Source organism: Chrysemys picta, chromosome 10, assembly GCF_011386835.1.
Source record: "Chrysemys picta bellii isolate R12L10 chromosome 10, ASM1138683v2, whole genome shotgun sequence".
Taxonomy (NCBI): domain Eukaryota; kingdom Metazoa; phylum Chordata; order Testudines; family Emydidae; genus Chrysemys; species Chrysemys picta.
The window spans coordinates 60,220,286-60,245,613 of NC_088800.1; the positions used below are offsets into that span (position 1 = coordinate 60,220,286).

The window sequence follows — 25,328 nt, forward strand, 5'->3', positions numbered from 1 at the left end:
AAGTTAGTGTTGACTGTGCTGAACTTTAAAATATAATTAAAATATTTCCAGGGGCCCTTCAAATGCTGATAGGATGGAGTTGCCTTGAATTTCTGCTTTATACATAATTTAAATTTAACTCTGAAGTTGACAATACTATTTGCTCAACTCTGATGTACCCTGGAAATTAGCCTGTACCCTGGAAAAGATGTTAGCTATGGAAATTAGCCCAGTGTATAAAGCTTCTAAGTAACAGCACTCCTCCCCCTCCCCCCCACTAAATGGTTTTGTTGTTATTTTTTGCAGCTATAGAAAGGCAGTCTTTCCTTGGCGGATAGAAAGTTGTGATCATTACTATTGACCATTGAAGAATTGTTACCCCATTCCTTCCAGTCTGCCCACATTTGTCTTATCCACCTGTTATGCCTTTTCTTTTAGACCATCCTTATTCCAGTGCTGTCTCTTTTCTACCCTGACTTCTCATCCCAGTCCCATTCATCTCATTTAACCTGTTCCAGTCTCTAATTCTCAATTTTCTCATCCCAGTGCCAGTCTCGTTCCCCAACAAATCTCATACCCCTGCCTGCAGTTCCTGCTCCCAGTCCTGCCCCAATTCCCAGTCTCCTTGCCCAAACAGTTGTAGTCTCCCCATCTGAGTCTTCTTCTTAAAACAGTCCTAGTCCTCAGAACTCTTAGTCCTGGTCTCTGCCCCACCTCCCCATCTTCGTCCCAGTCTCCCTTCCACCCCAAGTCCTAATCCCAGTTTCCCTCTCTCCCACCACCATCTTACAACCCCATTTCCACTCCCTTGCCCTCAAGCTCCTTATCCCATTCTACTTCCCCGGACAGCACCCACAGCAAGTCCAGCTCTTGGCCCCTCTGCATTCAAATCGGACAGCTTCCTTCTCTACTCTGTTTAGATCCAGCAGAGAGGACATTGATAGCATAGAAGAGACAGCACGGAAAATTTCAGCCCAAAAGGTTAAAGTTTGGCAAAGTTATAAGCAACTGAACATGACCTAATATAATAGGTAGGGCCCTACCCAATTCATGGTCCATTTTTGGTCAATTTCACAGTCATGGGATTTTAAAAATTGTAACTTTAATTATTTCAGCTATTTTAATCTGAAATTTCATGGTGTTGTAATTATAGGGGTCCTGACCCAAAAAGGAGTTGTGGGGGGGTTGCAAGGCTATTGTAGGAGGGGTTGCAGTACTGCTACCCTTATTTCTGCATTACTGCTAGTGATGGCACTGCCTTCAGAGCTGGGCAGCTGGAGAGCAGCGGCTCTTGGCTGTGAGCCCAGCTCTGAAGGCAGAACCGCAGCCAGCAGCAGCACAGAAGTAAGGATGGCATGTTATGGTATTGCCACCCTTACTTCTATGCTGCTGCTGGCAGGGTGCTGCCTTTAGAGCTGGGCACCTGGCCAACAGCCACCACTTTTTGGCCTCCCAGCTCTAAAGATAGCACAGAAGTAAGGGTGGCAATCCTGCAACCCCCCTAAAATAACCTTGCAAACCCCCTGCAAATCCCTTTGGGGTCAGGTCCCCCAATTTGAGAAATGCTGGTCTCCCCTGTGAAATCTATATAGTATAGTGTAAAAGCACACAAAAGACCAGATTTCAGGGCGGGACACAGATTTCAGGGTCTGTGATGCATTTTTCATGGCCGTGAATTTGATAGGGCCATAATAATAGGATATGTCTTCAACTTGAATAGATGGTGCTAGCAGCCCCATCTATAATAATAATAAGGGTAATAGTAAAAATAAAAAGTTCCACAAAATGGATAAACATCCTGAAAGACAGGGATGAATTAATTGACATCTTTTTCATTAAAAATAGTTTAATCTTCTAATTAAAATTTTGTTAAAAATATGTTTGTGAATCAGTATTGGAAATAAAATAAACCATCCTAATAGTGGTACCTACTAGGAGCCGAGACACAATAAGCGTTCGATCTACATCACTGCATAATTAAAATTGGTCAACATTGCAGCATGCAGCAGACACCAACTGGAAATTAGGGAAATAGTTCTTCAGGGTAGAGATTGAAGAAGTTCTGTTTGTAAAAACACTGATGATAATGATATGAGTTTCTCTTCTCCTGGGTATAGTTTTTTAATAAATGTTTAACAGTCCAATCATGGGGAAAAATGACAGGCTAGTTAAGCATCTGTTGAGATGGCAGAAGCAAAAATATTGGGTGACTACCAAGCCAAAATAAGATTATTTAAGGCTCATAGACAATGGTTTCCTTTTCTGGAATGAAGAGTTGGTTACTTAATCTTGCAGGAAGAGCTACTCTCCATTTTCTGCCACAAAGTAATGCACAAAACCAAGGTTATAATGACACGAAATATTGCTTCCCAGGGATCAGTATAGTTGAGGATATGGATGACGTTGAAATATCAACCACCAGAACAAAATAAACCCAACTCCGAGATAAGTGAGAGGCTGCCCAGTGCCTTAATAAATTTAAATATCACTGTTGAAGACTATCCTATGCTAACACTTTTAATGTACCAAAAACACATATACTTTTTTGTTCTTTTTCAGCTATCAGAATTTGGGTGTAAAAGTGTTGTACATGACTTGTATTTTGAGATATTTTAAGATACTCACTGCCCTCTCTGAAAGATATATTACGTGAAAGTCAATCTGTATAAAGTCAAAATAATTAGACTACATATCGATGAAGTGCTGGGGACTTGGGGAAGGCAAATCAACCAATCTTCCCAAACTCTTTCCCAGCTTTTTCAGGGTGCTGCTCCAGGCACTACATTTTAACAGCAGCTGCAGCTCTCTCTGTTGTCTGCTCAACATATTAGTGTTTCTGTGTCTATGTAAACACAGATCCCTTGGCTACATCCTAGCTTGTCCTGACCCACTTCCATTGCTGCCTCCCAAATCGCCAGTGCAGAGACTTCTTCTTTGGCATGTCTGTGGTGTAGAAGCTACAATGTTGAGCTGGTTTATCGAGCCTTGCACTGGCCCTCCCTGTCAAGTATGTATTTCACCCACTGAGAGTATAATACTGGTATGGTTGAAGAGGCAGAAGACATTATGGTGTTAGCTTTGCTTCATGATTTTACAATGTGAACAAATGGTTGTCTTCAGCCCCTTTTGGTGAACAAAATACTGATGGAGAAAAAGTGTGAGTATTATTCTAAAGGTTACATAATTTGATTAGCTATACATGACTGTGTCACTCATGCTATATCACTAATAATAATTAGGGTCAGGGAGAGGATTTGTAATATGTGTGTTTTATACTGAGAGGCAGAACTGGGGACAACGCCTAAGTTAAGGTTGACTAATACTATCCATTATAAGATCTTGTTTTCAGTTACTTATAACTTTACCAGTTTTTAAAACCATTTGGGCTTATGTTTTCCATCCTCAGGCTGAATATTTTTGGAAAGTTTCAGCAAAAACAAGTTATGCTAATATTAAAATATTCTTAAAATTGTTTCTTTGAGAAACTGTCACTTCTATGCTTTAGAGTAGGAACTTTTTGCAAGGGAATAGCTCTGGGGTCAGAGAGGTGCTTTTTGCTTTCTATGTGGAAGTCTTCTTAAATTTGGCCAAATTATAACCCAATCAAAGTACTTATTTGCACATGTTCAGTAGATGTGTGTTAGTGGCTGGCAGCAAAATTATCTGAACATTCCATCTTCACTGACTGTGTACCACACTGAGAGAGTGACTGAGCATATCCAAGCCTGGGGCTGATCACCTTTTTTCCTGCAGTTGCTAATCTTCACTTCCAGAGGATGATGTGGTGTAATGCCTGAGAAATGAGAGCAGGGATGCTGTTTTTCCTGTGCTCTCAGTGCTCCCTATACTAGTGCCCAGGCAGCTTGGAAAAGAAGAAAGAAGTAACCTGACTGAAATGCAGATAGGTGAACAGTCAAAAGGTTTGGTTCAGGGGAAGTGACAGGAGCAGAGGGTGAGGAAAAGTTTTCTGGCGGGTGGGAGAGGAGAATGGAACAGGAGTAGAGGATGAATATGACAGGCTGGTAGAGGGGCAAGAGCAGGAAGAAAATGGGATAGGGTGCAAAAATGTGTCTCATCTCCTTTTAGTGGCTGATCCATATGGTGGATAACAGCCTATGACTGCTACCGTTTAGTTCATTAAGTCAATGACAGAGGCCTGTGCAGTAGATCAAAAGGTCCCAGCCCCACTCGTGACCCATGTGGGAGTTAATATTGATCCACAGGATGTGATTTCTGGGTGAGGTGGAGTTGAATTTACATTTTTAAAAGTAGGAAACTTTGGAAACTTAGGGAAACAGTACAATGTAATTGGAAAATATCACTATAATCCTTTCATTATCATGCCTGTATCTCCAGCTCTGACCAGACATAATGGTATTTTTATTATTCCTCTAGAAGAAGTGGGATGTTTTTATCATAATTTCATGCAAAGGTGGTATTGTTGTTTTTGTCGTCTTATCTTTTGTTCACAGATCAAAAATGTAAATATGATAGTGAAATTTAACATTCAAATCATGTTGGCTTTCTAATATTGGACCTGATTCTGCAGGTTCCTTTCTGCTCTTGTTTCCCACTGCAGTCAGTGAGAGTTGAGAACACATAGCATAGTTCAGGATCGGATCCACTAGCTATGTTCCTTTGCTTTCCTGACACTACCGTATATATGTACTGAATGCAAATAGTAAAGTGAAAAATGCACCAATAAATGATTGCATAACATTTTGTTTTGGTCTCAAAGCTCAAAAGGTTGCTTTTTGTATTAATTGTGACATCACTGAACATATTCTAGATATGTCTTTGCCTAATGGAAAATACATGGTTAAAAATACCAAATGCTCCACTGTTTTAGGCTGAACAGGAAATAAGAAAATTTGTGACTACTAAATCAGAGAATTTATAGTTTAAGTTTCAAACACAGCCCGTTAAGTGAGTATGAAAGTGCTAGCAAACAGTTTCATTGGAATGTACTAGAGATAAATTTATTATGTGTGTTGTATTGGTTCTTTGTAACAATTGATAACTTTTGGCATGTCACAGAAAAACAGCAATGGCTTGGGTTCTTTATTTCCAGGTGGAATATAATGGGAGCACACTTTAAAAATGATTTGGAATTTTTGTGTTCTTTTAATTTATACTTTACATTTCAGTAAAGAATGTAAGTTTGTCCATAGTTTTAAATTTCCAAAGGAATAGAAGTTTCATCAATGTGCAGCTGTTAAGGCAGCTTGTTTGGAATTCTGCACCTTTATGTAGATAAAAGCAGAAGCTGGCTCCTTGGCAGTAGAGGAACTCTTTTTCTGAAGCACAGTAGTTACAGATTTTTTTTTTCATCTCCTTGTTGACTGAGGACATATCCATGAAATAAACATTGGTAATTTAAGTAAGGGGGGGGGGGAGGAATGTTTCTACATATTTACTTTAAAACAGTGATTCTTATAATTTGTTTTAGTATTTGTGTGTAATAATGCTAATTATATTCAACAGTTAATTGTAAGCGTCCCTGTTAAGTTCTTGCTGCGAAGAAGCAAAAAATTCTTATTAGTAAACAAACTATTGGTATTCAGCTCACCTAACTAACATTTTGTATGTACACCAATAGGATTACACATATATTTTTAATTCATATATTTTTCTCTTGGTCAAGAAATAGTGTATTGTATATTTTAATCATTGTTTGCCGTCTGTCATTCACTTTCTCTATTATAGTTATTGTGAATGATAAATGGGTAGATAGGATCATACCTGTCAGAGTTCTATGTATATACATGTCTTTGGTTAAATTATAGTGGCAGCGGGAGCGGCTGCTGAAGTCAAGGTTGCATGATCATATCTTTTCATTTTCTAAACTCATATTCAATAGCTCAACATTCTAACACCTATACCTTTTAGGCTCATATGTTCTGAAATTGGTCTCTGCCAAAAGGTGAATTTTTTTGGCAAGTTAGAACAAAGTTTGCTTTTTTAAAGTGATAGGATAGTAGAAAAAATATATTCTTTTCCCTCTTATGAATTAATTCTGGCAAAGTTTTTGAGGACTTCACAGCTATACTGGCTGGGGACTAAAAATTGAATTAACCAGTATAACTATAGCTAAAAAAGAAATAATAGCCCTCATTGAGGAGCAGTGCCATTTGTGTTTGTCAAAAAAGGGTTTTGATTTAACCAAGTGATTAGCCTTTGAAAACGATGTACTGAGCCTATTTTAGTTAGGTATCTAAAGTGTGCTGCTAAGATTTGTTCACTATGCATGTTTGGCTAACTTAGCTGCATAGCAAAACTTTGTAAGGTGCACGGAGCCTGAGGCAAGGGCATGCCTTGTAAAGTGGGAAGAGAGTGGAAAAATTCCTCTGCATCTTGGAGATTGTGCAGGAAGGATCCTGGCTCTGATGTATCTTAAGTGCTTCACAGCTGAGAAATCTGCAAACTACTTTTCAAGGGATTGAGAAATGTGCTTTGGCCCTGGTGAGCTGGTATCATACGCCATTAATTTCTTCAAAATGAAGTTTTCCTTTAAAAAATGCTTCTAGATTTTATGACCGTAATCTTTTAAATGTGAATCAAAAATACAACAGTGCTGTGCTGTGTTTCTTGGTCTGAAGATGTCTCCTATGTCTCTGTTCTTCCTCCTGACTCCCAAGCAGCAGCACAATGAAACTAACACAGCACTCTGGTAATGTTTACTGCTGCTACTCAGTACACGGTGGGGAGAATTTTGTCTATTTCAGGTAGCTGCTGCTTGGGAAAGACATGAACAGTAGTGGAGGCAGTCAGTGGGGCCTTTAAATTTATCAGGCACCTAATAACCAGAGGTTAATATAAAAAACGAAGCACTCTACTTAGGGCCCGGAGATAACACTTTGAGAAGAATCCCAGAACTTATCATCTGTTTTCAAAGGTCTCTGCCCTATGTGTTACATTGTATATGTTGTGATTCTCTAGTGTTCTGCTTTTTAAAAAATGCACATCTAGCAGATAAAAACTCAAGGTGGTAAAAGTAAGACACAGAAAAACTATGTATTATGCCACAATCTAGTCACTCATATTCCTTGAAAAAAACTTGTGAATGCAGAAATAAGTGTGCATCAAACACACAGAGAGACAGGAAATGCATTGTAAAAGCTGAACATTCATCTTAATTCTGCATTCTAGTGTACACTGGCTCTGTTGTTGGTTGAGATTGCCATTGCTGCCTTTTTGCAGGAAGGTGCCAGCTGGTGCCAGTGCTCAAGGAAATTTCTCTTGACACTTCAACAGTCTTGCTGAGGCTAAATATTTTTGGGGTGGGGGAGCAGTGGAGAGAAGGAGAGGTAGTCAGGAAACTTTTGGAATAGAAATTCTGGCGGTATCTCTCCTCTAAGGCATGCATTATCTTGGTATCTCTGTGCTGCTACTAAGAATATATACGTGGAATTTGAAGTCCTCAGTTTTCATTGAACACAGTCATTCAGATGATAGAAGATAAACTGTGCTGGTGGCATTAGACACTGATCTACTTCTAGAAGTAGGAGAAGATAATCAGCTAATGTCATTTGTTTTGGATCTATCTGTGGCTCTTAGCAGGGGTGGACAGACTGTTTGATTGTCTTAACTATTTTATTAGTGAAAGGTCTGAGAGTGTAGATTACCCATCTGCCTTTAATTTGTGACCCCTCCTATTTGACTAGTATGTGAGGCCATTGGGAGGGTTTGGGAAAGGAGATAATGGGTTGCAATGTCCTCATTATACTGGTAGCATAGAGTGTAAATATCCCTTTTGTGCAACCTGGCTGATATTGTTGAATGACCCGGTGCAATGCTGACTGATTATTGGGGTGTAGAAGAGCAATAACTGGTTGCACCATAATCCAGGGGGAAAATATAATATTGGTAGATGGGGAAAGCAATCAGAGCTTCTGACTGAAGAGGGAGTACAGCTTCTCTTTGTTACCCAGGTTTGAAATCTGAGACTCTCGTTAGGCCTTGTACTACTTTGGATGCTGTAGCAGCAGCTGTAGCAACAACATTTTTTCTATCTGCACCTAGTGAGAAGAGTCTTTCAGATGTGGACCTTGATGCAGTTATCCATGCCTTTGTTACCTCAATTCTATTAGTGTAATAATGTGCTCCATGTAGGGGTATGTCCAGAAGCTGGAATTAGTGCAGCGTATGTCAGCACGCTTATTAAACAGTACTTCATTCAGAATATGTTATGCCAATGCACCATGATCTGTGCTAGTTGTCTATGAGTTTCAAACAAAGTTTAAGTTTATCCTATAAAAAGTCCCAAATGGTTTATGACCTGGCAACTTGAGAGACTGACTCTCACCTCTTGATATCACAGCTGTGATTGGAAAAAGCTCTCAAACTGCCAGCCTTCTGGGGGGACATTTTCTGTTGTGTGGCCCTGGATTCTGGTAAAACAGTGTAATGCCGTCTGTGCTTGGCAAAAAGGGCATAGCTGCTTCTTTCCGATGTGGGTTTACAATCCGTTATCTATGCTCTCTTCACCTTGAGAATATACTATTCTAATGGGAGTACACTGTCTGTAAAACCTTTTGGAAGCGTCGGCTAGCACAGAATGTGTGTCTCCACTTGTTAAATAATACTTTATACAGAAAGTGGACCTGGCTAGCTGAGAGACCACCTCTCCATGCCAGATTAGCACACTCTTGATCAGCAGACACCTTTGAACTATGAAGTCCCCTGGAGATAAAAAGAAGATGTCAGGTGGTAGTGGATCTTCAGTGAGGTGTCCTCAGATTTGGAATGTATTTACTATACGGTCCAAAATAGCCCCAGTTTTTGTTACCCTTTAGGGGGCAGCTATTTGTTTGGGCTTTAGATGAGTGAATGGCTTACTGAGGTTTTTATTTTATTGAGTGGTAGTGGAGGGGATTTTTGTTGGGGTTGTGCTAAGTGCTTGGTTGAGAATTGCTGTGGATCAGATGGTGGGTTCAGATGCTGATTAGATAACTGTTTTAAATCATGGCATAGGCAGCTAAAGTGTGAGGGAGCTCCATTTTGATATTAGAGATAGAAATAATAAATAGAACTGCTATGACTGTCAGTTTCTGGATGGAAATTAAGTTGTTGGTTTTGGCCTAATTTGTCTGAAATGGTTTGGGCCTTTGTTATGAGAGATCATCTCTTGCCCCGTCTTATACTACAACAGTTATGATCTTCAGAGGTATCTTTAGAAAGTCAATCAAATAAAGCTGGATTGTCTTTTTTACATATTACATAACTACATACTTTTTATCTACTATTGGGCTATCTTTGTGTGCATTTCAATAATATGAATCTATTGCCATTTATCATTTTTTAATTCAAATCTTAAAATAATTTTTAAAATCTGCATTATTTACATTGAAATGTCAAGTCAATTTATTTTATCAAGGGAAAAACACCCAGTAAATTGGGTTTTTGCTAAAAGGATGCTGAAAAGTTTTATATGTATGGAAGACACAAAAAATCTGTATGCATTGTTGTAGCCGTGTCAGTCCCAGGATATTAGAGAGACAAAGAGGGTGAGGAAATATCTTTTATTGGCTCAACTTCAAGCTCCAAAGCATCTTGCTGTCGCCAACAGAAGTTAGTCCAATGAAAAATCTGGTTTTCTATGAGAAAGTTTAACTAGATTTTGCAAAGTTATTTGCTTCCACCTGCTGACTATTCTTGATATTGCAGTAATGAACCATGGAAAGTTTAACAAATATGAGGCAAAACATTTACACTTATGTAAGTATTGCCTTTTCTTTCTCGGATACAGCTCATGGTGGTAGTCTGAATTAGGTTATTTTTTCTTATTGTATTTTTTTTTCATATAAGTAAAGATTAAGTCAGATTTATAGAGTTTAAGGCCAGGAGAGACCATCAGATCTAATACAAACAACTTTTGCAGTATTTCCTAAGCCTGGCAGTTTATTATTATTTTTTTATGTTTGATTAAGTGCTTATATGCAGTGTTGATGAGATCTATAGAAAATCCTAAAACAGTCTATTATACAAAAATGCAAATATTAAGTCAATTCATATTGCTATTAGGGATCAACACACACTGCAATTGTATCCATATATTTATCCTGTTGTTTTGTTAGTTTAATGAATGAAGTTTCAAGTCTATAACTGCAGCCATGGATATTTTTTTAGATATTTATATACAAGGATCATTTATCCCAATTATACCCTAAAAACTGAAATGGACAGGAAAGAGAGGTGTTGTGTTTTTTGGGTTTGGGGGTGTTTGTTTTATTTTTTTAGGGAGAAAGCTTGTATTTTTGCTGAAATAAGCACATACAAAACACAATGACCAGAAGAATACTAATTATAGGGGAAAACAGAATATATCAATATCTGAAATAGCAGTTTTCTCCAACAGCATTGCATAAGCAATTTTATTTAATCATGTGGTAAATATAGGCATTTAGGTATTTTCTAATGAATGCCACCATCCTTGAAGTACATGGAGGAGCAGGATTTCTGGGATGTATTAGCAGGAGTGTTTTAAGCAAGACATGCGTAACTCCTCTGTTACGCACTGATAAGGCATCAACTGGAGTACTGTATCCAGTTCTGGGCACTACACTCTGGGAAAGATGTGAACAAACTGGAGAAAGTCCAGAAGAGAGCAACAAAAATGATTAAAGGTCTAGAAAACATGACCCATGAGGAAAGAGTGAAAAAATAGGTTTGTTTAGTCGATAAGAAGAGAAGGCTGAGAGGATACAGGATAAGTCTTCATGTATATAAAAGATTTTTATAAAGAGCTGGGTGATAAATTGTTCTCCTTAGCTACTGAGGATGGGACAAGAAGTAATAGGCTTCAATTGCAGCCAGGGAGATATAGGTAAGACATTAGGAAAACCTTTCTAATTGTAAGGGTAGTTAAGCGCTGGAACAAATTGTCTAGGGAGATTATGGAATCTCCGTCACTGGAGTTTTGTAAGAACAAGTTAGACAAACACCTGTCAGGAATGGCCTAAATAATACTTAGTCCTGACTTAGTGCAGGGGACTGGACTATATGACCTATTGAAGTCCCTTCCAGTCCTACATTTGTGTGATTTTATGTTTCATTCCATGTTTCATGTAATGTATGTTTCTTTGCATTTTGCAGCCTAAACTTTAACTTTGAATCAGCTTTAAATTCTTCCATCCTCATTTATTATATATATGGCGCATATGTCAGGCTTACTGTCTCCCTGCTAGGAGTTACTACTGCTCACCATTTTGTCGTATCCTCATACTGAAGAAAGGAAGGACTCAGGGGGGTGCTAATGAGATAACTAGGTTTTGCACTTTTATGTTGGGGATTATAATCTACAGCAGGTCAGCAGTGGCCAGAAGTTATTTTGTCTGATAACACTGCTCTACAGCCAAAATGCTTTTGAAATAAATATAGTCAAACTTTACTAATTCTGGGTCACTGAGAACGAAAATGATGCTTAAAATTGTTGATTGGCTCTAGTTTTCAAGATATGCTATTGGGTCAGTATATACGACCCTTGACTTGGGAATGGCGGAGGGTAAGTGAGTTATAAAGGGAAGGGAAGGGATCTCAATTTAAACCAGAAATGACTAAAATACATCTTTGACTGAATCTATGAATGAATCTATGACCGGGTTTGGACAGTACTTTTAGACAAAACAATGAATGATGCTATCTGAAGCTGGTATTGCGTCATACATGATATGAATTGCATCATGTTATTCCTAGAAGTCATGGATGATGCAATCATAACGAAGCTTACATCACTCTGCTGAACAAATTGCCCTATATCAGCTCTAGAAATCATACAGTGTCGTGCTCTTATTTGTCAGTGTTTGATTTTGCAAAGGGACACATTTCTGTTTAGCCAAAGTGAGCAGAAATGCCTCGTACTTGTGTGAACAGTGCAGATAACTTCTGCTATGTTCGTGGTGATGTGACTTTTGCATCACAAAAGCACAGTATAACCACTATGGTTAAGAAAGCCTATCACCTTTATTTTGGCTGCAAAATTGGAGATCAGGACAAAAGGTGGGCCCCACACATATGCTGCAACACTTGTTCAACAAATCTTCGCCAGTGGTTGAACAGGAAAAGGAAATCTACGCCTTTTGCAGTGCCAATGATTTGGAGAGAGCCAACAGATCATACCAGCAATTGTTACTTCTGCATGGTGCCTCCAGTTGGGAAAGGTGTGTCAAAGAAGAAAAAGTGGACTGTGCATTATCCAAACATTCCATCAGCTATATGCCCAGTACCCCACGGAGAAGGACTGCCGGTTCCTGATGCACCAGAATCATTCTCACTTGAGTCAGATGAGGAAGAGGAAGAGGATGAAACTTCTGGTCCTGAACCATCAATGTCACAGGACCCACATTTTCTCCCATCCTCCTCCTCTGAACCACACCTCAGAACACAAGGTGAACTGAATGACCTTGTCAGGGATTTGGAACTACCCAAGAGTAAGGCAGAGCTGTTGGGCTCCAGACTAAAGCAGTGGAATCTCCTGGCAGGTGATGTTAGGGTTTCCATGTTCCATGACCGTCAAAAGGATTTTGTCCCATTCTTCTTCATGGAAGGTGATCTTGTAGCCTGCAACAACATCGATGGTGTGATGGCAGCCCTCAACATCGTTCACGATCCAGATGAGTGGAGACTGTTCATTGATTCATTGAAGACGAGTCTTAAAGCTGTTTTACTGCATAATGGCAATGTTTTGCCATCAATTCCAGTTGGTCATGCAGTCCATATGAAGGAAACCTATGACAACATGAAACAACTTTTGAGGTGCATAAACTATGACCAACATCAGTGGCAGCTTTGTTGCGATTTGAAGGTTGTTGCTCTCTTGCTTGGTCTGCAGACTGGATACACAATGTACTGCTGTTTTCTCTGCGAATGGGATAGTCGTGCAAGAGATTCCCACTACATCAAGAAAGATTGGCTACTCCGACAGTCATTGGAGCCTGGGAGGAAAAGTGTTCAGCATCCACCACTTGTTGAATCAAGGAAGATTTTTTTACCACCCTTACACATCAAGCTGGGTCTGATGAAGAACTTTGTCAAAGCCATTGACAAAACAGAAGCAGCTTTCAAGTACCTCCATGGAAAATTTCCAAGGTTAAGTGAAGCTAAGATAAAGGAAGGTGTCTTTGTTGGTCCTCAGATTTGTGAACTTCTTCGAGATGATGCATTTGACCATGCACTGCGTGGCAAGGAAAAGACGGCATGGAAAGCCTTCCAGTTAGTGGCAATAAATTTTCTTGGAAACAACAAGGCAGACAACTACAGGTTGTTTGTGGAAAACCTCCTCACGGCATACGAAAGCCTTGGTTGCAACATGTCACTAAAGATACATTTTTTGCACTCTCATCTAGATTTTTTTCCACCGAACTGCAGAGCAGTGAGCGACGAGCACGGCGAGCGATTTCACCAGGACATTGCAACAATGGAGAAACGCTATCAGGGCAAATGGAGTGCATCAATGCTTGCAGACTATTGCTGGACAGTGACAAGAGATGCTCCATTTAATGAATACAAGAGACAAGCCAAGAAGCGCCGAGTAGACACTGACTAGGACTAAACTATGTACATAATAGTTTTTGCCTTTTGTTTCATAATAAATTTTATTTATATAACCCTTTTGCTGATTTTTAAGGTGTTACATAAACAGGACAGGTGAAATATTATCATGTAAAGCAACCATAAACACATGAAAAGACCTAGGTTTACAATTTATGATTAAAACTCTACTATCTACACAATATACGTAGACATAAAATGTAAAAACTTAAATATCTTAGAAACAGTAGTCAATCAGTTGTTTTAATTGTCATATTTGAATTCAGCACATCAAAATACATAATAAATAGCACATTTTATCTCTGAAGCAGACGACTTCACAAAAATTGTAGACCAGTGTTAGTAGACTCTTGATGAGTTTGTTCTAAGTGCAGTTTCTAGTGGAAAGGTCTTCCTGTGGCTGTTAAAAACGTCAGCTAGTGTCGATAATGTATGTAACAGATGAGAGATTGAGTAGCCAGAAAGAATGCACTTCTTTCTCACACTGACCTATATTGTAGACTCTTTGGCAGGGACCCAGGGTCAGTCCTAGGTCAAATGGTACCCCAGGAGAGGAATATCTTTAGCATCACCCCCTTCCATTTATTAAACTTTTAAATACCTTATTTTTATTGCATTTGTAGCTTATTTCACAACTTTGATGCACAATTTGAATGCATGATCTATCCCTGTCATATAAGATGATAAATTTGCATGCTAGGATCTGTAAATCTGTATTTATTCATGCCAAATATAAACAAATAAACAAATTGTTTCCTCTGTGTCCTTTATTAGATGCTACTTACACTTCAAGTCTTAAAACACAAGTACACATTCACAATTACACAATAAAACAGCAGCTGGGATCTCACTTCACTTTGTTCTTATATTTCACTGACTGACTGGCAACTCCCCACCAATCCCCTAAATCCGGCCCTGCAGGGACTATGTCTCTCTCTACATTTGTGCAGCTCCATGTACATTGGACATGCTCCTAAAAGGCATAATTTTGCCACCTTTACTAACACTTTGCTCTGTTTTCTTTTATAGGATGATACATGGAGAAAAGTAGAACTCAATGTAACTAAAGAACTACTCAGTGCAAATAGGAATTGGAGGATCTGACCCAAAAATTGACTTCCTATTTTTTTACTTTTAAACATTTATTTTTTCCAGCACCAGGTACATTACTAGTAACATACTGTCCTGCTTAAAGCTGGTACTTCCAGTAAAGGGTTGAGGTACATTGGCCAGGAAAAAAGCTCCCCAAAACCTATTGGACAATATCTACATATATTTTAAATTTCCTAAGTGTGACAATTTATTATTTGAGTCAGTCCATTCTATTGATTCTTATTGTACTTCAATAAAATAAAATAAAAAATAAAATAAGTTGTTCAGAGCCTTCTCTTCAACCCAAAGTTAAAACATGAGTGAGACTCATGCTGCCATTGGATGTTTTTCTTTTACCTCACCAGACCCTTTCTTTTGCTTCTGTATTTCATAAGGTTGCCAGGTGTCTGGTTTTCAACCGGAACACCAGGTTGAAAAGGGACCCTCCCCAGACATGTGAAAATGAGCGAGCAAGTGAGGGTGGGGGAGAGTGAGCGATGGAGGGAAGGGGGATGGCGTGAACAGGGCAGGGCCTCAAAGAAGGGGCGGGGCCAGGGTGTTAATATAAAAAATACTAAGATAAAAATCAAGACAGTAGATATGTCTTCAAAGTGACCAGTATTTTAAACTATAAACCTTCTGAACCACATGAATCATCAAAACTAACAAAATCAAAAAAGGAGCGGGGAAAAAAGCCTGCTTAGTATACGTAATTCCAAAAACTGTTCAAGTACAAAATTGTCCAGATGATTAAAATGAGTATTACATCCCCTACATTCTACTCTCTATTCTTTACTGTCTTGTGTAGTCACATTGTAAAGTTAAGCATTGTGTGTAAGTGTTTGTAGAATCTGTATTCAAGTACTAGTAAAACTTTCGGGAGTTATATGTTGTCCTATATGCAACTCTTGATACATTGCAAAAATATGGTTTCTTTGATTCCTGGTTGGTGTTGCACAAAACCATGAACAAGACAGTAGTTTGGTTTTTATATTGTTCCTTTCACATGCAAAGACTTTGAAAACATATCACAAGTAATTGGCTAAGTACTTGTTATGCTTTGACACTGGAGGAATAATGGAACAACGTGCATTCAGATTAAACTGTATGATGGGGAGTGGGGGGAGCTCAACTCCAGCTATTGCTAAATCACTTGCATAAAAAAGACTCATAGAATTCAAGAAAGCAATTCTATAGCAGGAATATAATTTTCTACTAAATTCTATTGGTTGATTTACTAATTTTATAGAAAGCATTTCATTTTCTGAGAAAACCTAGAAGATTTTAGAGTCACTCCTATTGGTTTAATCCCTACTAAATTTTAAAGGACTCTTCCATTAGAGATATTTGATATACACTCATAGACAGACATGAAGATCAGTTTTGTTATCTTGTTGCTTGTGGAAAATACCACCCTGCATTTTTAAGTATATCACTCAGTGGATAATGCCCCCTCCAAATTCTTTATTCTCTACCCTCCCTTTTACAAATGACTCACTTTGACAACATAGGTTCAACAGTAGCTACCATGACTCCGTTCTTTAGAACAGGTATGTGTAGGAAGTAGAAAGCATATTTATAAATCGTTTAAATTCAAACATACCATTTTTTTTAACTAGCCAGGTGTGACTTGTCTAGAGAATTATGATACTAGTTGTCTCAGAAAGTGTTTCCTTTCCTTTGGGCAATTGAAGGTGCAGATATGCATGCACAGCCCCATGAAACAACATGAAAACTCTTGACACTTCGACTGCCATAGCTGCTGTCTGAGCTAAATTACAAGTAGTGACTGCTTTAGCTTTGAAAAGGCCAGGTCATAGACCAAGAGAAGACATCAGAGATACAAGGCGCAACACCAATAACAATTTGTTTCTGCAAAAGTGACATTTTTCCAATTTGAGTCCAACATTATTCAGAAAATGAGCAATTCCCTCAGGGTCCTTAAATGTTGGTCTGAGTTGGATGACACACCAATAGTATCATCTAAAACAAACAGACACACAAAAACAAACCCGTGCAGGTTTAGTAAATTAATTGTGACAAGAGTAAATTGAATAATCTTGGAAAGATGGCAGTTGTGGTGCTGGTGCCAGATGGCTTTCTCTGTGTCACTAGCATGGTCCTCAGCAGGATTTTTTTTTAAAGTGCCTTTTTTTATATTTTTCACCTGCTACTAGTGTGCATCAGGAATAACATGTACAAACTATACTCTTGTAAAGGAATCCAGCATTTCCCCCTTGTTTTCCAAGAGTCCAAGTGTTCTTACTAGTTGTTGTTTTGAAATATAATCAATAAATTAAAGATTGCTATCCAGCTACTAAGTGGTAAATTATAGGTCTAAAATAGAGCCTTAATTATGTCCTATCATAGACTGTCCCTGTACACCACTGCTTCCTTTTAGTGATATAAAAAATGTAAAATTTTTTACTAATGTATTCTTTAATCTTTGCTCCTTTAAAATTCATTCTTTCCTGTAGTAAGGGAATGTCTTCTTACAGGAATTCACCTAGCAGTGCAGAGAAATTATTTACAGGAAGCAGTGGCGGATTAATGATTTTGCCGCCCCTAGGCCCTGAAATAATTGCCACCCCTGGCGGCTGGCCCCATATAAACTTGTTTTAGTGTTTTTAGTTTTAGTCTGTATAGCGCGATTTCGGTTATAGCGCAGGACCGCACATGGATCCAAAACGCCGCGTTCAAGCGGGGGTCCAGTGTATATCAAATATTTATTTTTTATTTTATGTAGATACAATGAACGAAATAAAAGTATTTGAGTAGTAAATAATTACATTTGTTTACACCTACACCTTTGAGCGGAAAACTTATTAATTAATTCTGTATAATCCAGAGAAGTTGTTAGATCCTTTTCAATTGTCAGGAGAAAAAGGGAGTTTAATTTTTCTTCACTGAGATTAGCCCTGTTTTTCACCCTTTTTAATGCCGAAAATGATTGTTCCGCTGAACAGTTTGTAGCAGGTGTGCAAACAAACATTCGGAAGGTAATATCAAGATTTGGATATACTGAATGAATGTTTCGATTTCGAAGAAGGCTGCAATATCTTATAATTGACTTCTTTTCATTTTCAGGAATTTCGACACATTCCAAATACAATCGAAAATGTAGACACTCATTCACGAATGATTATTCTAAATCTCCTTGGTAGCATAGCTGTAATTTTTTAGCATGAACTTTTATATCTGCTGTTGAAGTATTGGTAATGTTAGAGAGAAACTGAAATCTGCCATAAATTTCTTGATACGCATTACTTCTGCATTTCAATTCGGAACATACAAGGTCTAGTATTGTTAAAAAGGTAACTACTTTAAATTTATCTCTACCACACATTTCCACTTCAACTTCGCGTGTCTCCTCAGCTTGCAGTTTACGCTTTCTTTTTCGCTTTGTGTCAAATTCGTAGTCTTCAATTTCAGATTTTTCTTTGGCTTTCTCTTCGTACATATCAAACAAGTCCCGTATAGAGTTAATGTATCCTATTAGTGAGTTGTACAGTTCTACAACTGTCTGTATATCAATATAAACATTTTGCAGTTTTTGGCTAGTTATATGAAATCTTTCCAAGAGTGAGCTCCAAAATACATCCATAAAAGCTGCCTCAAGTCGATCGAGTTTTTGCTGCAGACCTGCAGCTTCATTACATGTAACAGGTTTCTTAGTAGCATCTTCCTTTATTGTATTTAAGGCTTTAATTATAGCATTCCAGTTTTCACTCAAATTATGACAAGCTTCCACTCAAGGTGACCAGCGAGTCTCAGAAAATCTTTTTATTACTTTACTGCCTGGCTTCAAATTAGATAGTAAAATCTCCCACCGGTGAGTAGAGGCAGAAAAAAATGAATAAAGATGTTGGACAGTTGAGAAAAATGAACATGCTTCCTGACAACATTCTGCTGCACATACTCCAACCAGCTTTAAAGAATGTGCAGAGCAAGGCACATACACTGCATAAGGATTTATATTCTTAATTCTTGCTTGCAACCCGCTATATACACCAGACATGTTAGTGGCATTGTCGTACGACTGGCCACGGCAGTTTGCGATATCTAATCCATAACAATTCAAAGTTGAAAGTACAGCATCAGCTAACTGTTCTGATTTGTGGCCAGTATTTGGTATAAAAGCCAATTGATCAACATGAGATATGTCGAGAGTTGAGTCAACGCTTATCGAGAAATATTTGGCTTCTTTTACTTCTTTAATAATATTTGAGATCACATTTGAAGGCATCAATTCTATAAATTCATTACATGTATATGATGAAAGATAAGATACGTTACCTCGACCTTCATTTCCATAACGTGCAATGTGACTTGCTAAAAATGGGTCGAATTCTCCGACAAGCTCAAGGGCCATCATGTAATTGCCATTATAAGGTGATTTTCCACCTTACCTCTAAATGCAAGTCTTCTGCTTGAAAGGTTCTTTACCACTGCTACAATCCTCTTCAACACATTTCTCCAATACATAATGTCTTCTTCCATTTGAAATTTTAAATTTGTATCAATTCTTCCGGATATCTCGCCTCTCCTCACCATTGTCAGTACACGGTTTTTATGTTCAGTCGAATTTTCATGTTCACGTAGTCGAGCTGATACGTTTTTCCAGTCATGGTATCCACTCATCGCCAGACTAGAGATCCCCCCGAATAATCGACATGGGGCACAAAACACGGCTCCTTTGCTCTCCGAATATACAAGATATTGCCGTGGCTTTACTTCAACGTTTAAAAGATGTCGTTGAAACACATTTTTTGTTAGAACACGCATTTTATCAGTATATTGTCTTTTTGAGTTAGTAAAATCAGTTTCGATATTTTGTTTAATACCATGCATTGATAAATACTCAATTGTAGCATCATTCAATATCCATTGGACCGGGTCGTCACTTGTCGTAGATATTCCAATGTCAGATTGAATTTCTGATTGATGTGATTCGCAAATCTCTGCAGTATTGTCAAAGATATCCAGATCAACATGATTCCCGGTAGTCTCTGATACGCTAGTATTTGGAACATTTTCTTCAACACTAACCGCAGCTGGAATTTCTTTATTAGTTTTAATATGTACTTTATACATATCAATATTTTCAATATCAACACCAATATTTTCACTTTTTACTTCACTACTTCTTTCAACTTTTTTTTCTGTCTCACTGTCGGCACTAACTGATACAACAAAGGAATTAATGTTGCGCATTTTGCTATCATTTCATTTTCCCTTTCTTCTGTATAGCATTTTTTTTTTAACTGAGCACCGCTTAATTTCTTCCTTCCAGTCATATTGTTAATTAACGCTTAGGATTTTCGCGACTCCAGTCCCAAGTATGTTGTTTACTAAATGGCGTCACCGTCGCGCCGTCATTGGTGCTTTAAATACGCGCTATCATGATTGGTAGAATCGCGGCACGCGATGCTGCAATTACAAAAATGCTGGGCTGCTATTTTAAATTTGCCGCCCCTGCAAATTTGCCGCCCTAGGCCTAGGCCTTGTTGGCCTAGGAGATAATACGCCGCTGACAGGAAGGCAGGATTTTTAGCAGAGTAGAATTGGAAGTGGCTATTACTGCCTTCTGGGGTGCCACCTGCATGGTGGCTGGGGTAGAGTTACCAAAAATGATTCAGACAAACATTTTAAAATGTAAAAACCCAAGATTAACAGAAACTATAAAATAACAAAGGGTTTCTCTAGTTGCTGCAGTCCTTGAGCACCATTCTTAATTAAGATCTCTGCTCCTGAAGCTATAATGGAGCTGTCAGTGACCTGGGTGTGGGTGGTCAGCCTTAGTGGTGAGCACAGAAGCCAGATGCTGGAAGCAAGGGTCAGAATAGAAATCAGGAAACAGAACCATGGCTTAGGCCTGGGTTACCTGGAATGAGCCAAGACAGGAGCTATCACAGTCATGGGACAAATGCTTGAGCAGCTGCTGAACTGCTGCTGAGTTTAAGAGCCAGTCTGATGACTCTTCCAAACACTCAGAGAGCTTACTACAGGTCAACTGTGCTAATTCGGTTGCCCAGAGACTGGCTCTGCCGCAACTTCTGATTCCTAACAGGAGAATGTCCTCACCCTGATCTGCTTCTTTTGGAGATTCAAAGATAAGTGAATACAAGTAGGTACTGTTGGCCACTGAGTAACATTGGAACTTCACCTATACAGCCCTCAACTTGCTTTACAAAGGAGGTCTGGGGTGTGTTGAGTATCATTACCCTTCTTTCACAAGAAGCACTGAGAGATTAAATGTTTTATTATCACACAGCAGGTCAGTGATAATGCAGATGGTATCTGAGTTTTATCTAACTCTCATTCCTTATCCACTGGACAATATGCCTCCTTATCTCTGGTAGCAGTAACTTCGTAGTCTCATTTTTCTACTAGTTGCTGATTCCTGCAGCTGAGAAGCCTCAAATCCTCCCCAGCTGGGCTGGCTTGTGTTTAACTGCACCCTTTCCTAGGAAGGGACTGACTGAGGCACACAAAATATTCCTGTATACTACTAGGGAGAGGAAAGATGTGTTCTGTTTTGTGCAGGTGAAGTAGTATTATTGTGTTCTATACTGACTCTTCTAACTAGTGGATGTTTATGAATTCTGGTGTTAAAATGGAAAAGGCTAATGGCAAAATAACAAAGTACAAGAGCATATGGAACAGTGTAGGGCAGCAGTTCTCAACCATGGGTCTGAGGCCGTCCTCGGGGGCTGTGAGCAGGTTTCAGGGGTCCACCAAGCAGCAATAGCATTAGACTGATTGGAGCCCAGAGTAGAAAGTCAAATCCTGAGCAACTTAGCTTTGCAGGTCGCCTATAACATGGGGCCTTTGGCAATTGCCCTATCCCCTAATGCTGGCCCTGGCTTTTATAGAGGGGCGCTGGAAAAATTTATATAGTGGGGATGCTGAAAGCCATTGAACCAAACACAGTATATGATGGAAACCACTTCAAGCCAGCACTTATGCTTTTATATGCAGAAAAACTTGTTGTGGCAGAGGTGGGCCATGGAGTTTTTTTAGCATGTTGTGTGGGCCTCAGAAAGAAAAAGGTTGAGAACCCTGGTGTAGAGGAATAAAGGATTGTGAGGTCTTTACAAAGCAATATTTGGCATCATGCTTGTTTGCAATAGCTGTATCTTGATTTTAAGGTGAGCCACTTTATTCTGCACTTATTTAATTTGGGTCAGCATGTGAGAGAGAGGCACTTTTGTCCTTGGTAATATGAAATATTATTCAACTTTAATTAAGCAGTAAATATGTTAAAGAGCATTCCATTATCTCCAAAAGGTGATCTAGGTCAGACATAGATAACAGGTGAAAAGCATTGACTAACGAAGCTTGCACTAGTATCATATTAGAAGAAGTGGTGGTGGTGTGGTGGGTTGTTGGGGTTTTTTTGGTATCCTTCCTGCTTGCAAAATGGAGAAGAATAAGCTGAAGTGGATTCTGTTAAAGGCAAATTGAGGAAAGTCTGCCAGTAGATAGATGTTGCTTTCCTCTCTATAAATTGAGAAGAGAGATGTTGAAATGAGTCAAAGTTGAAAGAAAATGCTTGAGTATAACCTTTCATGGAATATAACATGACGTCTGCAAGACAAATGTTCAGGATGGGACTCGTAAGGAACATTAAAGGTATGGATCGAGGTGTGTTAGCAGATTTAACCTTTTTGGGGGGGGAGGGGGGTTTAAAAAAATTGTTTTCAGGAAACCAAGTTTGCTTTTGAAAACAAACACCTTTTACCAGTATATTTTTACTGAAAAACATCTTCAAAAAAACTTTTTTTTATTTTTTGATTGAAAAAACAAATAATCTTGCAGGAATTTTTGGGGGAAAAACAAACAAACACTTATCTCTCTTCCTTTCCTTCTCCTCATTTTCCCATGAAAAAAGCATTGGATTTTTTTCTGTTTTTTGTTTACCTGCTATGGGGGATAAGGTTTAAAGAGCTGGGGTTTGAGGTGCTTGGGAAATTTTGCATTGTGCCTGTCCAAATGAGATCTCTCGGTTTAATTTGATCATGGTTTGCTTTATTTCATAACTCTCTGCAAGTTTGTTGGAACGGAAATTTTCTGGAAAATACTATCGGGCAGCAGCCTTGAACCTGCCGTGTGGGACTTTGTAGCAGAGTAACTTCAGCTAATAGCCTAGACAATCAGAGGAAGGATAGATTTTTCTCATACTGAAAGTACTGTTTGAAGAAAGTGGATAACCAACTAAAACACCAATGATTACAAATTTAAAAACAAAAACATTAAATCTCAAGTTTTTATACTTGAATGTTGTTGAATTAACCAATTTTTTGAGATATTTTTACGCTTGTCTCAGAAAATTACATATGCAAGAAAATATAGGGAATGGTACTAGTCCCCTTATATTTATGTGTACAAGAAATAGTTATGCAAATTACTTAGATGTTCTAAGCTTACACAACTTTCCTTCAACAGAGAAGGCACTGCAGCTCTGTGAAGGGTTATACTTGTATACTAGAGGAGAGAATCTAACATCAGGGTAACTTGCTAGATTGAAGAAGCAGAAGGAAAAGAAAGTCAGGGCCTGCAGGAAGTTCCCTTACCTGAGCCTTCTCTGCTCCAAACAACACTTTTCACAACAAACCATTAATGTTGCAGTAATTAAATGAAGACAGGAGCCTCACACACCCAACTAGAGTACAAGTGAGTTTGGAAAGCAAACAAAACTTTGCCAATTTTAATCCTCCGTTTATTTTAGTTGACTGCAAACTTACTATACAGATTGTTTGCAAATACTAAAGATTACATGAAGAAATAATAAAATCAAGAGTATGGTTTACCTATACAGTGAATTATCTGAGCATATCTTGTAAAGTAAAAGCAGAAGCCTGATATTTAGAATTAGCAAATAATAAAAATGCAAAACTGCATAGTTAAACTGAAAATGTTTGTGAAATTCCAAGTAGGTATATTATCTATGCATAAACAAGGCTAAACTACACCTCTAGCCGATATAACGCGACCCGATATAACACGAATTCTGATATAACGCGGTAAAGCAGTGCTCTAGGGGGGCGGGGCTGCACACTCCGGTGGATCAAAGCAAGTTCGATATAACGCAGTTTCACCTATAACGTGGTAAGATTTTTTGGCTCCTGAGGACAGTGTTATATCGAGGTAGAGGTGTACTACAATCACAGGCCAGAAGGAAGGACCTTAAATGGAAATCAGAGTCTTAACTTGCATGCATAAAGAAATAGGAAGTCCATAATCTTGGGATCTGATTTTCAGGTGTGTGGAGCATCTAACCCTCCAACTGAAGTCAATGGAAGGCTAGCATCTCTGAAACATCAATAGACTTGAATATACTCAAGTATAATAAGGCAAGGGTCAATTGCACAGTGAGTTCCAAAAACTGAATATCTACAAGATATAAAGTAGCCAACTAATATAAAAATGAGACAAAGCTAAATATTGCAACACTAGATATTACAGTAATAGTGTCAAAATTTTAAGGGCAGATTCCTCACTGTTCTCAGCAAACAGATTTATTGCCTTCAATAGTGTTGGCTCCACTTATGCTAGAGGTTAATTTGGCCTTTAGTAGTAAATTTTAATATTGTTAAAAAACACCAACAAAAACTATTTTCCCTCAAAATATAACAAAAAGCAAACCTACCCTACAAATTGAAAGAGGTTAGAGTTTCATTTTTTGCGCTGGTCTTGTTGTATTGGAGATTTGTGTTTTGTGACCTTTGAACCCTATCTTTGATCTTAAGGGACATCTGCTTCTAATAAAGTTTATTAAGCTTACTTAAGGCCCTTACAAGTTAACACTGTAACTTTAAAGATACTGTGTGTACCCCTCCGCCCACCCACCCCCCCAAAAAAAGAAAGAAAGAAAAGAAAGTTCAGTGCAATAAAAGATAATGGGTTGAGAAACAGCTTTCAGAACTTTGGTACCCTTTCTTTCTTCTGAGTTTTTAATAACCATAGTGTATGTGCTCTGTGAAAGTGGTTCTTTCTCTGACCAATGTTTTTATTTTTGTTGTCCTCCCCTTCCTCATCTACCCTGTCTTCTCAGGATACTAAAGCAGAGTGCAGTTCCTGTGTAGAAACAGAAGACAGAAAAGTAAGTGATTAATTTTAATATCACTTGTGTTAATCCACTTGGTGAAAAAATGTGTTTCAAGGCTATCAAATCGTCATTATTAGTATAGTATAATTTTAAGTTAAATTAAACTGTCTAAATTTGAGGTTTCTAACTGAGGTGCATTTTTAGCTTTAAATGAGTCTTTATGTGAAAAAAAGTTGGAAAATATATTTAGGCCTTGAAAATCTAGATTATGTGGACATTATTTTGACTACTGAAGGGAATTGCAGCTCTCCATTTTGTTTGAGCATATAATACAAACAGTGTAAAGGCCATCTCTATTGCAAGTTTGCTTTCCATTGTGCTTGGTATTGAGTGTTTATTAACAACGCCATCACATAAATTCTCTGCAGTAAACTATAGTATGTTGCAATAAGTACGGTATTCTCAAAATATCCAGGTGATTACTTTTCAAAATCTTTTATCAATACCTGGCCTTGCAATGCATTCTTTCTCTGCTAAATTCATGATTAGGATTGAGTTGACTCTGAAAATATATTTTCCAGTTGTAATTGTCCAAGAAAGTACATAAAGCTATGCATATCTATTTTTTTTCACTTTTCTCCTTCATCTAAACCTCAAG

At 38.3% G+C, this 25,328-nt stretch overlaps 1 protein-coding gene across 38 annotated transcripts in view; it reads left to right on the plus strand.

Moving 5' to 3' along the window:
- RBFOX1 (RNA binding fox-1 homolog 1) overlaps window positions 1–25,328 on the plus strand; it is a 2,478,424-nt gene that overhangs the window by 1,471,652 nt on the left and 981,444 nt on the right. For 33 of the 38 annotated variants that reach the window (XM_065558775.1, XM_008162566.4, XM_008162565.4 and 30 more), the window contains one exon: window positions 24,677–24,724. The exons of the other annotated variants lie outside the window; for them this stretch is intronic. In XM_065558775.1, the coding sequence (XP_065414847.1) occupies window positions 24,677–24,724 (48 nt within the window). The remainder of the gene's footprint in view (window positions 1–24,676; window positions 24,725–25,328) is intronic. 38 annotated transcript variants of the gene reach the window in all.